This window comes from Carassius carassius, chromosome 36 (genome assembly GCF_963082965.1).
Source record: "Carassius carassius chromosome 36, fCarCar2.1, whole genome shotgun sequence".
NCBI classification, from domain to species: Eukaryota; Metazoa; Chordata; class Actinopteri; order Cypriniformes; family Cyprinidae; genus Carassius; species Carassius carassius.
Genome location: NC_081790.1, coordinates 28,385,063 through 28,401,639, shown reverse-complemented (window position 1 = coordinate 28,401,639; position 16,577 = coordinate 28,385,063). Strand labels below are relative to the sequence as shown.

At 39.4% G+C, this 16,577-nt stretch overlaps 1 protein-coding gene across 1 annotated transcript in view; it reads left to right on the top strand.

Moving 5' to 3' along the window:
- Positions 1–1,199: 1,199 nt before the first annotated feature.
- fstl4 (follistatin-like 4) overlaps positions 1,200–16,577 on the top strand; it is a 207,519-nt gene continuing 192,141 nt past the window's right edge. Inside the window, exons 1-3 of the mRNA XM_059526879.1 lie at positions 1,200–1,341; positions 6,119–6,251; positions 16,057–16,090. Coding sequence (XP_059382862.1) covers positions 6,129–6,251; positions 16,057–16,090 — 157 coding nt within the window. The 5' untranslated portion in view covers positions 1,200–1,341; positions 6,119–6,128. The remainder of the gene's footprint in view (positions 1,342–6,118; positions 6,252–16,056; positions 16,091–16,577) is intronic.

Below are 16,577 nucleotides of genomic sequence, written 5' to 3'. Positions count from 1 at the left end.
GGATTTTTCTATGTCTCCGTGTCTCCTTGCTCCAGCACAGTAAGCACAAGTGACAAGTTTGTTGTCACAAGGGCTATATATATCTCAGTTACCATTCAGTTTTAAGTCAAAAGTCTAATAATACAAAAGCTTTTTCTTTTTCTTTTCTTTTTCTAGCAGTGGTTAATTTCAAACACCATTTTCTTAAAAGCCTCTTAATTTAATATAATTTTGGGGAATTCTGTCCTTTCAACCTAAAGTTTATCATATTATTATAACTGTTGGGAAACCACACTGAACTAAAAAATCATTTTATAATGACTTTGAAGTGAATTTTGAAGGTTGAACTATATTCCCAGAGCAAAAAAAATAATAAAAAATAATAAAATAAAAATAATTTTTACCTAACATTATAGCAAAGATTAATACATACTGCAACAAATGTATTGCTCTTTGTTAGTTAATGTTAGTTAATGCATTAACTTACAGTATGCTAACTAATAGGACCTTATTGTAAAATATTACCAAAATTGTTTACACTTTTTTTCAATAATTTTTTTGTTCTTTAAATATTTTTTATTTGTGTATTTCATGATGACTGTTTTCACTTTTAAATATTACCATTAAAAGGCTTCATAAAGTGTATAATGTATCTGAACTTGAAAATTTTTCATAAGTTTATAGTTGTCATTTGGAATTTATATACAATATTTTTATACATATTACAGAAAGTACAGTTTCTGTTGGGCCAAATTTTTTGGAAACTAAAAAAAAAAAAAATCATAAAATGTGCATTATACAATGCATTTACATTTAAAGCAACATTCAGGTCCACAACACTGCTTTTTTGTATTCATTATTATTATTATTATTATTATTATTATTATTAATGTTATTATTATTATTATTATTATTATTTTACTGTGTATACAGTATTGTTACAAATATGACTTTAATGTGATGACTATAGTAAGCTAGCATGTTTCTTGTCAGTTATTTCTTTTCACACACACACACACACACACACACACACACACACACACACACACACGCACAACTACACGAACACGCAGGAGTGTGACAGCAGTGCAGCAGACACAGGGATCTTCTCAACAGCGGTGTGTGTGCTATATATATATATAAGCTGTGTGACGTCGCAGGCAGTGTGTGTGTGTGTGTGTTTGAGAGAGACAGAGCAGTTGAAACAGGGTGAGCTGGAATTGCGGGTCACTCTCAGTTGAAGGATGGAGTGAGAGCGGGTGTGTTCTTCCGTTCGCTTGGACTGTGAGGGTCTGTGAGTCTCTGGACACCTATAACGCGCATTTCACGCAGCATTTCTGTCTCCGCGCAGGAACACGACAGGTAACGAGCTACAATCACTTTATTCTGCGCTGCGTCGCGGTGAGTCTCCATCGCGCTCTGCGTCTGCACGGGATTCACATGCTTTACGCCGTTTGTTTGTATCGAGTACCTCAACGGGAGTTTTAACTGGACTCTTGGTTTGTGCAGTCAGCGTTTGTGTCACCGCCTACCTAGAGAGCACATCTGGGCGGCTGTGGGCATCGTTCGCACCGACTCTGATGCCCAAGCATGAGGTCTGGTTAGACAGCTGCACGAGCGCTGGGTTTACGGTACAGAGGTGGTCAGTGCATCTGACCCGAACTCCCACACAGCGGCTAGATTCCAGGGTCAGAACACCAGAGGTACACCACACATTTGATCCGACCAGTTTTAATACAGCTCGTTTGTACATGTTGTACATATAGCCAATACGTGTGCAATCACATAACTATGACTGAAAAGGTGATGCACACTTTGAAACGATATTGTAACAGAAGATCATGTAAAAGTATACTGTAAAAACTTTAATTGGTTGAACAGTAACATCTTTCATCAATGTAGAATATTGTTGAAGATTTGTTGTACAGTAGGTAAAATATATGAATCTCCTTCTAGTTCATTCCCAGAATTCCTTGCATAGAAACCATCACGTTTGCACTGTGTTATTTATGTTAACTTATTACATGTTTATAACATGCATCGTTATTTGAGCTAGCATGATGTGTGGGTGAACTTTCATCTGTCTTTATGTTATTATTAGTCACAGATGGTAACTGGAGAGGTCACATTTGGTGAAACTGAAGTCATCATGTTGCCTTCCGCTGTATTGTGTATCTGTTATTATAACAGATTTTTAACAGCTCACATAGGTTGGTATATTAACGTTACATTCTTTCAGGCAGTAAAATGTGTGTAAAATCATCATTGTATTTTGTATTTTGTACTTTGTAATGTAATGTTCCGACACAGCTGGCAGTTTTTTTTTTCTTAAATATAAGAGAAAAACATTTTTACGGCAAGTGTATAGTGGAAGAAAGACACTATAAGTTTGGCATAGGAGCAATGAAATGTCTCATGATTTTATTGTGATATTTATTTTATTGTTATACTAAATGCAATGCTATTATTACCCATAGTATGCATTGCTTCTGAAACTGTGTTGTGTTGGGACCTTCGCTTCAGCTTCAGGACTCAGACTTTACAATGAACTAACCAAAATTGTTCATGTTACAACATGGTATAATATGATATTATATTACATATGATATTATCATAAACATGACCTGAAAATTTTGTACGTACATGAACAAGAGCAAAAATTTGACCTGGGTTGTATTTTCTTTTACTTTGTGAGTTTTTGTTCATGGCTTTGGAGGATAAGGGTGTCATACAATATTTATCATACAAATAAATATCATACAAATAAATATCACACAAATATTTGCTTGCCCAAATATGCTGTAGAGATTAATTGGATGCAAACATCTTATTTGATTTGATTTTATTATTCCCATCTTTAATTATTGTGATAAGCCTGTAGCAATAGTTTGGCATTGTGTTCCCTGCTGTCAAAACCCCCTTCAGAACAGACCTGCGACTCGCTGCTGTGGAGCATCCGAGTGGATTGCACTCATATGAACTGATAATAGAGGCACAGGGATGGTGTGATATTTCTGTCTGATTCAGATGCAATGATGATGCTTCAGCGGGAGATCAGATGTGATCTAGTGCATGTAGGTGAATAATATCAAGCAGCAGAATATAGCATCATTGTGATTTCTTCATGCAGTCATACCAAGTGCCTGATTGTTATTCCCAGTCCTGTTTCAATCTGTATTGAGAATTGCTCAGCTGCGGTTCAACATGTAATCTGCAATCCAACAAAGCTCTTGAAAATGTCACGAGTTATTTGTAACCTTTGTAATGCTAGTCACATTCCTTCTGCAATATTTGAAGATGCTTGTTTGGATCCGTGGTCTTCTTTACACAAATATTGTGGAGTTTTTTTTTTTTTTTTTCGTTCACAATATGTGTTTACCTTTTCTGTAAAGCCTCTGTAAACTGGCACAGATTAGCCAATCTTCAGATTAACTGATGTGATTTCATCAGTATTCATATGTAAAGAAAACCAACGGCTTATGGATCAGTTCATAGAATATTGAATTTCTTGGTGGATGTTATTACATTTGTTCACATAGATTAAATATATTTACTGTTCAGATTGAACATTCCATCTTTATAGCTTAAAGCTTCTGTGATGAAATACACTTACACATACACACGGCGTGAAAACCTGTGAGGAATGTCTACAGAATTGCAGAAGTCTGAACGTGTTTGCTGATGAATCAGAAAGGTGCAGCACTGTTCCCTGCTTCGGTGTGTGGTGTGACTAACTCATTAAGATGAGAAAGAGAAACTTTAAAGTGATTTTTTTTTTTTGCTGTAGTATTCAATGTTTCGTCACACATCTAAGGTAGTACTTGAATGCAAATGATTGGTAACCAAGTTTTAAAAAGAGCTCAGTTATTACTATTAACTAGCATGCATAATACTAGCATATTGGCTTTTTATTATACTTATGTAGCACATATTAATGTCTTAATCTGCATGAGCATATTTTAGATCCCTTAATTCACCTCATACCTAATCTTAACAACTACCTTACTTACTAATAATAAGTAAATTAGGAGTTTGAGGCAAAACTCAATAGTTAATAGTTAGTTAATAATGAGAATTGGACCTAAACTGCGACTAAACAGGGGTATTATAGATATTGTGAAAGCAGTTAGAAGTATATATATATATATATATATATATATATATATATATATATATATATATATATATATATATATATATATATTACTTAGATATTTTGACAAAAATTGACAAAATTATATATATACAAAAACATGAGGTGCATCTTAAATGTAGTGCATGCATGTCATTGGCAGGACCATTGCTTGTGGATTAAATTAATTAATTAGATTAGATTTAATAAAGACAATTTCAACAGCTGTTTCTTATGTTGGCTGAGCTTACATCATCAAAACTAGCTGTCAGAAAGACATTTGACCACAATGCACATTTCATACAGGGTCATTGTGTGTGTCATCATTATTTTTGCTCAAAAAATACAATCACAATTGTTAATCATGATTACCCATTTAATTTTTTGGCCAACCTTTCATCATAATTATTGCACTTTCACATCAAGAGAAAGTCAACTTGCACGGTTCACTTTCAGATTTATTTGCAGCACACAGTGTGAAGCTGAATATCTCAAAAGAGATCGCTGAATTCCAGCTTACATGTTTGCTGTTGTTTTCAGCTCATCAGCATTTTTTCTGTAATGCAGAGAGAGTGTGTGCACATGCTTGCCAGATTGGGAAGATAAAGAAACACTTTGGACAGAAAAGGTATCGATTAATAAAACAAGCTTGTTTCAGGATAAATAACCAGCTGGCAAATATTGCATATGATTATTCTTAATAAATCTAGAGAAGCAAAACTCATGATTGCAATTAAAATATTGTTCATCATGCAGCTCTGACTGAACTGAACCAACATTGAATTGATTGATCTGAATAATGACACTGTTTTTAGTCTTTTAGAACTGCTTTACAGCAAAATATTAATCTCACCATAGTTATTTTTTCATAATTAATTATTCTATTTTCTTGTTTATCACTGAAGCTGCTTTTAAACAAGCTGGATTGCATCTGCGTTATGAAAATAAAGGTGACTTGACTTGACTAAACTATAAATCATCTTAGTAAAGCAATGGCCAAAACTAAATCTTGGTAACACATATCTATTTTTTAGTAATTGTTTTTGCACAAACTGGTAACCAATTGATTATCCAAGGTTTTGTTCCAGTCAAAAACTATAAAGCAGCTCTGACTGAACCTGCCAGTTTATGTTTCACTTCAGTTCAAGATGAAGATCTTTGACGGGTAGAATAGAAGGAGCGAACACAAATCACCTGCATCAGCTGCTGCTGTCAGAAGACTCTTATATCTCTGCATTAGAGTGGGAAATGACGCTTCATCACCTTATCGTTTTCATGATAAAGCCACAGCAATGTCTGCATGCTTTCAAATGCAGCTGAATGCTGTCTATATATAGGAAAGAAAAGTGTAGCCTATACTGTATCTTAACAGTTTCTCTTAAATATAAACATTCCATGTAGTTTCATTCATTAAAACACATGCATAATACTTATAACTGAGCAAAATGCTGTTTAAAAGTCAGACCATTCCAACATCCCAAAAGCATTTCATATCAACTACACATTTATTTTCTGATTTTCTCATATTAATTTGTTCTGTACTGAAAATAACACATCCTCTTAGGATTATAGTTATATATTAATTTATATGCATGATTATGTTTGTAAGTATTATTTCTATTATCTCTATTATCTATTATCAAGTATCCATTTCTCTCTCAACTGTTTACTTTCATTCTAGACATAAACAACTGTGTTTACAGTCTATGTTAAACGTTGTGTGTTCTCGACAGGATTAGACGCTTAATCAGTAAGACACGAATCAGGCGCTGTTTTAGTGTGCGGTGTTGCGCTCACTTCATGTGTACACACTCAGAAAAAGAGCATATAAGAACAGAACGCGAATTAAATGTTTAATCAGAAAAGTTTTAAAGCACATGCAAATAACTTACTTTTGTGATTGTCTCATCTACTTTTGTAACACTCATCTACATCTCAGATGTTCTGAGGGTGAGGAGATTTTCAGCACATGCTCACCTCATCATGTACACGTTCTTCTCTTGACAGGCTGACGCTGATGGGGTTCTTGGGAGCTTGGGCTTTGTCCGTCCTGCTCGGATCTTCCCTATGGCTGGCTTATGGAGTCCGAGCCAGTGCTGGATCTGGAGCTACAGCAAAGGAGCTTCAGAAGGGATTTCAGGTAGTAGTCTTTTGTTTGTTCATGTTCTGGGACTCAGAGCTAAATCGTTTGAGTTTCAGAGTATGTTTAGACTTAACCAAGCTAACCACATCCAAGTTTTAGACCAGCTCCAGCAGAATCACAACTAAAAGTGTAGCTCTATGAGAAAAGAATATTAAATAATTTATTAAATACTTTTGTATAATTTCTTAATTTAAATAAAATGTATTAAATTCATTTTATAATTCATATACAATATTCCCTTTTTATTGCAACATGTAAATATCTTGTAATTGAAATAGAAGTGTGGGAAATAAAATTACAAATATTTGTAGTAGAGAACATAGGCCTCATTTAGGGTTGGGTTAAATGGCCGAAAAAATGTATCTGTGCTTTTTGGCTGAATTGCAGTATACATGTTGATATACATTTAATGTTTTGCTAGAGAATGACAAGCCTCCTCCAATATTGTAAATGACTTATTGAAATAATATTTTAACGTTGTCCTGAACATAGCAATTTTTGCTGATATGGACTGGAAAAAAACAAAAACAAATAAAACAAACATAAATAAATACATACATACATAAACAAGCCCTCCTCCCCAGGTACTTTGATCAGTAGGATTATATAAAATATATAACAGAAAATGATTTAATATATAGAAGTTAAAAACACAAAATAAACATTAAAAATGTTACAAAAATAACCATTCATTAAACAAACATTGTAAATGAGAAGACAGCTGCAGTTTAATAGGGAAATATTTAAATAAAATAAAATAAATAAATTTATCCATTTAGCAGACGCTTTTATCCAAAGCAACTTACAGTGCATTCAGTCTATCAGTTTTTACCTATCATGTGTTTCCGGGGAATCGAACCCCCAACCTTACGCTTGATATCGCAATGATCTACCAATTGAGCTACAGGAACACTATATATATAATATTTGAATATTTGTATTTATTATCTAGAATGCACATATGGAAATGAAAACATGTTTATAGGAAAATGTTAACAGGTTCAGTATTATTCATGTTAATGCAGAGAACACGATTAATTGTTTTAATCAATGGATATAGGAATGGCTCTTCCTTGTAACTGTCTGAATGGTCCTAAATGCCTGAACCGTATTCAGTTGAATGTGGAAGTAGTTGTGAAAGTGGTCCATTAATCACTAACCAAAACTAGACATGCTTCCAGGACAAACAGCACTGATATTTCATTAAATGATGCTGGAGAGTTGATGCTGGACAACAATTTTCAGCATCTTTGAAGGGCTAATAAAGCTCTTAATGAGCCTCTTCAGTCTGCAAATGTCATGTCTAATGTAGATGTAGTGGTAGGAATTGTTTTTCCCAGATGAGATCTTAAGGAGTATATCATTGTCTTCAAGCACACACTGAACACTGGGTGTCAAGCTCATCGTGAGGCCTGCTGGGACTTTTATTGCTAATGACTTCTTAGTGCTGTGAGACAAAGACAGGAGGCATAGCTAAACAACAGGACAGCAATTCAGGATCGATATCTGTTATAGTGTAACGACTGGGTGAAGGAGTGGCAGCAATCAAGTGCGAGATTGAGATTTAATGAAGACAATGAGACAATACGAAACTGAGACACAAATAACGCTGGGAGGAATGCACAGTCCAAGATGGTGGTGAGAAATGACGAATCCGGAAGGCTGAGGTGAGTTGGCAGCAGGAGAGGGTGACACAGGAACTGCGGGGAAGCGAGCCGAAGGTAAGTGGTTTTGCTTGGTGGTGGGTTGCGTAGAGTGGACGGGGTTCCGGGGAGACACGGATATCCATCGCAGAAACACACAAGAAAGCAAGGCATAGGTTACAAACATGAAACAACGCTCTCACGAACACAAGACGCTAGACAAGCCAATATATAGGGATGAGTAATGAGTGACAGCTGTTGCTGATGACAATTAACGGAGACGCCCACAAACTAATCAGTGCTGACGCGTAACACACAGACTTCACCCACAAAGTGCAAAACCCAGGGATCACGATTTACCAACCGTGACAGTACACCCCCCTCTAAGAATGCCTCCTGGAGTTCCCAGAATGGCCTACCTGCTGATTGTAATCATCAATAAGGGAGTGATCCAGTATGTCCCTAGCAGGTACCCAACTCCTCTCCTCCGGACCGTAACCTTCCCAGTCCACCAAGTACTGGAATCCTCGTCCCCTCTGCCTCGAGTCCAGAATACGATTAACCGAATAGGTCGGTTCCCCATCTACGAGACGCAGCAGCGAGGGAACCGGGGTAGGCGGATTAATACGTGAATAAAACACGGGTTTAATTTTGGACACATGAAAGGTGGGATGTATCCTCCTGTACGCTGGAGGTAGTTTGAGACGGACTGTCACCGGACTAATGATCTTGGTGATAGTAAATGAGCCAATGATTTTGGGAGCAAATTTGTTAGAAACGGAACGGAGAGGAATATTGTTCGTAGAAAGCCACACCTTTTGACCCACGACATAAACGGGAGGCTTTGACCGGTGGCAATCGGCCTTGGCCTTAGTGCGCTCCCTCATCCGGAGCAGAGTCTCGCGGGCTCTGGTCCAGGTGTGGTGGCACCTCTGGACAAATGCGTGAGCGGAGGGGACCGCGACTTCAGATTTCCAGACTAGGAAAAGCTGGTGTCTGGTAACCTAAGCTGCACTGAAACGGAGAGAGGCCCGTGGCTGACACTGGTAACGATTTGTGAGCATACTCCACCATAGAGAGTTGTTGGCTCCAGGAAGAAGGATTCTTGGAGACCAAACATCGCAACGTTCTCTCTAAATCTTGGTTGGCTCGCTCAGACTGCCCGTTACTCTGTGGATGATAACCCGAAGACAGGCTAACCGTTGCTCCTAGCAACTTACAAAATTCTTTCCAAAATTTGGATATGAATTGGGATCCCCTTTCAAAAACCACGTCTACCGGGAGGTCATGTAACCGAAAGACGTGATCTAGGACAGTGACCGCTGTCTCCTTGGCTGTCGGTAATTTGGGCAAAAGAACGAAATGTGCCGCCTTCGAGAACCAGTCCACTACGGTCAAAACGACCGTCATGCCATTAGAGGGCGGGAGGGTGGTAACAAAATCTAGTGCGATATGTGACCAGGGTCTCGAAGGGACAGACAGCGGTTGAATAAGCCCATCAGGAGGCCGCTTAGATGACTTACCACTGGCGCAAACTGAGCAAGCCAAAACAAAATCGTGGACGTCACCAGAATCGTTGTTTAACTAACCCCTTGGTTCGGCTTATCCCTGGATGACAAGCAACGTTAGAGCAGTGACCCCACTGAATAACTTCGTACCATAACTCTTCCGGCACAAATAAATGATTCGGTGGACAACCAGGTGGAGGCGTTACCCCTTCTAAGGCCGTCTTGACCCTCGATTCGACCTCCCATACGAGTGCTGAGACGACTAATTTCTCAGGTAAAATACACTAGGGAGTCACAGGGTTTGACATTTTTGGAACCCGGGCGGTATGACAGAGTAAAATCAAAACGACTGAAAAAAAGTGCCCACCGAGCCTGCCTGGAATTGAGTCTTTTGGAAGTTCTAATGTACTCTAAATTCTTGTGATCGGTCCAAACAATGAAAGGTACCCCTGAACCTTCCAACCAGTGACGCCACTCCTCTAAAGCTAATTTGACGGCCAACAATTCTCTGTTACCAATGTCATAATTACGTTCAGCAGGAGATAACCGATGAGAGAAAAACGCGCAGGGATGCATCTTATCATCCGAGGCAGCACGTTGGGAAAGAACTGCTCCTACCCCCACCTCTGATGCGTCAACCTCCACCACGAACTGCCATGTTGGATCAGGGGCTACAAGGATGGGAGCCGAAACGAAGCGGCTCTTGAGGTTGGTAAATGCAGTTTCGGCTGCATCCGACCAACTGAACGGAGTACTGGGGGAGGTCAAGGCCGTCAGAGGTGAGACTAGTTTGCTGAAATTACGAATTAAACATCGATAGAAATTGGCGAACACCAGAAACCGCTGTAGGGCCTTATGGGAATCTGAGGATGGCCAATCTATCACAGCCTTAACTTTGTCAGGATCCATACGTATTCCCTCGGATGAGACGTTATACCCTAGGAAGGGAACAGACTGTGCATGGAATACGCATTTCCCGCCTTGACAAAAAGCCCATTCTTGAGTAATCTCTGGAGCACTCGTCTGAAGTGCTGGCAGCCATATCACCCTGGAGCCCAAGACCGGTTTCCCACTGAAGCTAAGCAGGGCTGAGCCTGGTCAGTACCTGGATGGGAGACCTCCTGAGAAAACTAGGTTGCTGCTGGAAGAGGTGCTAGTGAGGCCAGCAGGGGGTGCTCACCCTGGGGTCTGTGTGGGTCCTAGTGCCCCAGTGTAGTGATGGGGACACTATACTGTCAACAAGCACCGTCCTTCGGATGAGACGTTAAACCGAGGTCCTGACTCTCTGTGGTCAGTAAAAATCCCAGGATGTCTTTCGAAAAGAGTAGAGGTGTGACCTCGGCATCCTGGCTAAATTTGCCCATTGGCCTCCGATCCTCATGGCCTCCTAACAATCCCTATATCTGCTGATTGGCTTCATCACTCTTTCTCCTCTCCACAAGTAAGCTGGTGTGTGGTGGGCGTTCTGGCACACTATGGCTGCCGTCGCATCATCCAGGTGGATGCTGCACACTAGTGGTGGATGAGGAGATACCCCCTGTCTATGTAAAGCGCTTTGAGTGCCTAGAAAAGCGCTATATAAATGTAATGAATTATTATTAATTATTATTATTAAGTGACCTGAACGGCATCACCAAATATTCAAAGTGCCCTCTAGGGGTGTTAAAGGCGGTTTTCCATTCATCCCCCTTCCTGATGCGGACCAAATGATAAGCGTTACGTAAAATCCAATTTTGTGAATACGGATGCTCCCTGTAACCTCTCGAAAGCTGAAGACATCAACGGTAACGGATAGGTGTTCTTTATCGTGATGTTGTTCAGCTTTTGGTAGTCAATACAAGGTCGCAGAGAACCATCCTTCTTACCCACAAAAAAGAATCCCACCCCCGCTGGAGAAGAGGAAGGGCGGATGAACCTCGATGCCAAGGAATCAGAAATGTATTTCTCCATGGCCTCCCTCTCCAGAATAGAAAGAGAGTAAAGCTTTCCTTTAGGCGGAGACTTACCTGGCACTAAATCTATAGCACAGTCGTAGGGACGATGCGGAGGAAGAGAAGCAGCACGGGACTTACTGAACACCTCCTTCAGGTCCAAGTACTCTGCGGGCACGTTTGATAACACCATGGTCTCTTTCTGAAAGACAGAAACAGGCACAACAGGACAAGCAGAAACCAGACAAGACTCATGACAACTTTCACTCCACAAGGTGACTGTGTTGGAACCCCAATCCACTCGTGGATTATGTTTGATTAACCAGGGGTGACCTAAAACAATGGGAGCTACAGGGGAGTCCATGAGGTAAAAGGATATGGTTTCACTGTGGTTGCCTGAGGTGAGCAGAGTGATGGGTTCAGTGTAGTTGGTGACGTGTGGCAGTTTCTGGCCATTGAGTGCAGTGACATGGATGGGATGAGACACAGGAAGGACAGGAAGTTTCAAGTGACGTGCAAGTAGAGAGTCAATGAAATTACCTTCGGCCCCAGAGTCCAGAAGGGCGTGACAGTCGTGAGTGTGGTTCTCCCACCGCAGTTTCACTGGAAGGAGAATCGATGATGTAGTTGGGGACTTCCCGGCAGAGGTCCCTCCCAATAGTAGCCTCAAACTTACTACCGGGCTGGCTCTTTTTACCGGGCAGGAATGGATGGAATGCTCCGAGCCACCGCAATATAAACACAGTCCTTGAGACCTCCGCAACTCTCTCTCTCCGGGAAAGCCGAGCTCTACCCACCTGCATGGGTTCGTGATCGTAGACGGGACTGACCATGTTCTCTCGACTCGAGCGGCCCCTTTCTGGAGAGATGTAATGGCGTGTAAGACTGACTTGTCTAGCCAGGCGGTTAATCCGAGCGTCCACCCGAAAGGCCAGGTCGATTAGGCCGTTGAGCGTTGGGGGCAGCTCGAGGAGGTAGATCTCCTTCTGAACACGGTCGGTCAGCCCATGCAGGAATCGATCCCACTGCGCCGCCTCGTTCCACTTGCACGCGGCAGCCAGGGTGCGGAACTGAATGGAATAGTCCGCCACTGATGATTTTCCTTGTTTCAGGTCCGAGAGCTGCTGAGCGGCCTCCCTGCCAGCCGCGGCTCGATCGGAGACCCATTTCATCTCTTCGGAGAGGGATTGGAACGAGGCGCAATACGGATGTTGATTCTCCCACACCGTCGTCCCCCATAAGGCGGCCCTGCCAGAGAGTAGGGTAAGAGCAAACGCAACCTTGGACTCCTCTGTTGCGAAGGTGCGGTGCTGCAATGCAAAATGCATGGAACATTTGTTAAGGAAAGTCTAGCAAATGTTTGGCTCACCGGAGTGACTCTCTGTCGCCGGAAGTCGTGGCTCTGGCCGGAAGTGGTCCTGGGAGGTCTCCCGGGGGACAGGCGGCGCAGGCGGTGCGGTGGGTGCAGTGGGAGAGGTGAGTTGATGAATCCGCTGGGTGAGCTCGGACACCTGTGTCACCAGCGCTTGGATCGCACGTCCGGTGTTCACGATGCTCTCCTGCTGCTGATCCATGCGGTTGACGCTGTGGTGAATGAATTCAGACAGTGAAGTGGTGCTCGCTGCTTCCATGGTTGGTGAGAGTGTTCTGTAACGACTGGGTGAAGGAGTGGCAGGAAGCAAGTGCGAGATTAATGAGATTTAATGAAGACAATGAGACAATACGAAACTGAGACACAAATAACGCTGGGAGGAATGCACAGTCCAAGATGGTGGTGAGGAATGACAAATCCGGAAGGCGGAGGTGAGTTGGCAGCAGGAGAGGGTGACACAGGAACTGCGGGGAAGCGAGCCGAAGGTAAGTGGTGTTGCTTGGTGGTGGGTTGCGTAGAGTGGACAGGGTTCCGGGGAGACACGGACATCCAACGCAGAAACACACAAGAAAGCAAGGCATAGGTTACAAACATGAAACAACGCTCTCACGAACACAAGACGCTAGACAAGCCAATATATAGGGATGAGTAATGAGTGACAGCTGTTGCTGATGACAATTAACGGAGACGCCCACAAACTAATCAGTGCTGACGCGTAACACACAGACTTCACCCACAAAGTGCAAAACCCAGAGATCACGGTTTACCAACCGTGACGTATAGTTCAGCTATTTAGTTTTCTTTATTTATTTTTAAATTGGCTTTAAATTGTTTTTGTTTTTTTAAATCTCTACCAAATCCATTTTAATGGTTTAATTAAATTTTAAGAATCAAAAGCATTTTTTTTATTCTTTTTTTTCTGGTAATCAAATAAAGACATAAAACATAAATTTAATTTATCTTAAATAAATAAACTTAAACTCTTAAAACTTTTTTTTTAGAGCTGCACAACTGAGGTTTAATGTTAAAATTAAAACATGTAAGAAAATGTGTGATTATACAGTACCTTAAAAATAATTTTTTTTTTAGTTTTTTTTTTAAGTTTTTCTAATTTATTGGTAGTATTAGTAGTAGTCTTTCTGCAGTCTAAAGTCTAATATTCCTGCATTGAATCGCAGAAAGCCCAATGATTTTTGCATTGTTGAAATTATAGGGCTCTGGTTTTAAGTGCATAAAGGGTCAAACATGTTTCATATTTCCTGCCTGCTCTCACAGATTCATTGCATACTGTAATCCTAATATATTTTCACAATACCTATTGTATTCTCATTGCTTATCTATAGTACATTCATTATCTAGCATCTGCTTTTTTTGTGTTGCTGAGCATCATACTCACAGAGAAATGTCACTCTTATGTCGTATTTAACTCATTTCAGAGGATTCCTTTATTTTACCCAAGGCTAAGATGTAAGGAGGCATTTTTTCATCATTTACTCCCCCTCATGTTGCTGAAAACCCACATAATAATTTTCAGTCTTCAATGTCTGAGCTGCTCTTTTTCACATGATGACAGCAGAAATTGTCAGGCTCTAAAAAAGACAAAAACACCACTTACCAGTTGCCAAATCTCCAAATTTGTTGCTTCAAGATGTGTTGAGCCAAGTTTGATGTCAATAATGTCAAACATCTGTTTGAATTTCATTTTATCTTTTTGAATAAGATTTGTATTGCAAAGTTACAGTTTAATATATCTAGTAATAATAACATAATAATAATAATAATATTATATGATAAAATATCTATATTAAAATAATCTAAATATCTACAGTATATATAATAGGTTCATTTAATTTTTGACCTCTGAAAATTTGTCAAATTAAGCAATTTGCACATGGAGCCACATTGAATTCCCCATATCTCTGGAACCAAACCATACAAGACCTAAAAAAGGGGGTCTCAAATAAAAAAGTTGCTAATATTCAGAATCTGAAATTATATTGCAATATCTTAATTACTTCTTGAGTTACAGGGATGCAAACTTTGTAAAAAGAATATATAAGGCTCTCGGACAGTTTTTTTTCCCTGTGCAATTGTTATATACATTTCTAGTTTCAACTTTATTTCTAGTCCTTCAGACATTCCTCTTTAAAATAAAAAAGTATCAGCTGTATACAAAGTGACCTAGATTTGGTTTTTGACCACTGAATAAACTTTAACAATTTATTCTTGAACCTAAGTTGAGATCCTAATATCTCTGGAACTGAACTATATAAGGCCTCGAAAATGAAGATGTAAAAAGAAAAGTTTGTTAAGAACCAGAATCCAAAATGATGAACAAATAAATAAATAAATAAATAAATAAATAAATAAATAAATAATAATAATAATAATAATAATAATAATCTGGCATACTGTATAATGCAACAAATATGGGCTTTCTTCTTCATTTATGTATTTCTTTAAAAAAAACATACACACACACACACACACACACACATATATAGCTACAAAGCTACAAATTTTGATATATATATATATATATATATATATATATATATATATATATATATATATATATCAAAATTTGTAGCTGGGGACCTCACAGATTGCCCAATAATAATATTACTGTGTTTGCGACATTCAGGTGGTGCAGGGAAAATCACAACACTAAATTACACTAAATGAACTTCTACATTTACAGACAGTAAGCTTTGTGAGAAAGACTTATTTCAAACATGCCTGTATAGAACAGACTGACAGCATGAGAATAAACAGAGGTCTGTAAGTGCAGCTGTTTGTTCAGTGGAGCGTATGCTATAAAAAGCCTTTAGCCTGTATCCAGCGCATGTCAGTCTCTCAGCCTATCATAGACTGTGCAATACTTACATTTTATTATTTTAACATTAAGCATTGTTTTCTGTCTGTGAGCTAATGCGAATACACCTGAGAAACCGTCTTTTTCTCCTCAGAGGTGTAAAACAAAAAGAGTTTAACAGTTTGCTGTATAGTTTTCAAATGTCAGTTTAAGTATATTTCTGAGAAGTACATAAAAAGTAGACGGAAAGTGTACTTTCCTATTTTTACTTTAAAAGAAGTATACTAATAGCACACTTGAATAAACTTCTTTTTCGTAAGGAATGTGCATGTATGATTATTTGTCATAATCAGACATGCACATGTAAAGTGGTCTGTGCTGTATATTTTAACTTAGAATTTTCTGGAGTACTACATGTAAACCTGGAGGCTTTACTACCAACCAGTGAAATAGTTAGCTTTGTTTGGGAGTCAGACAGGGCTGTTCCCATATTTATGGATTATGTCTTAATATTTTCCCATTTTCTTTTGCAGCTATATGGAGACGCTGAAAATAAAGTCAAGCAAAGTAAGTCCAAACTTGCATATTTATAATGATGCTCCTCGTGCATTCTGGTTCACACATGTTATGGGAACTGTAGCTTTATCCTCAAGAAATTGAAATTTGTTTTAAAACCTTTTGTTTCACAAATAAAAACAATGGCTAGCAGCTATTTGAATTGAGTATGTGCATCAGTCTGGGGTGGTTCCATCATCGTCTTTAAATTTGTCTTAAAATCTGTGGCCCAACTGTGAGTGGCAGCGTGCATGAGAGGGCTAAAGGAAAACCAAAGCATACTTTAGGGATCTAATTTGGGATCATGGGTTGATACACTAGGGAATTCTGGCTGAATATAGGTACAGTATTATATTGGCTGTTGTGTGTCTCCAACAGGCCAGCGCCGCTCCACACGTCACTTATGTGTCTCTGGTAGTGCTGTGCAGCGGTAATGATTTCTGTATTGATGGCAGCATGTGCTTTGACCTTGCCAAATCACAAATAACCTCTGCATGTC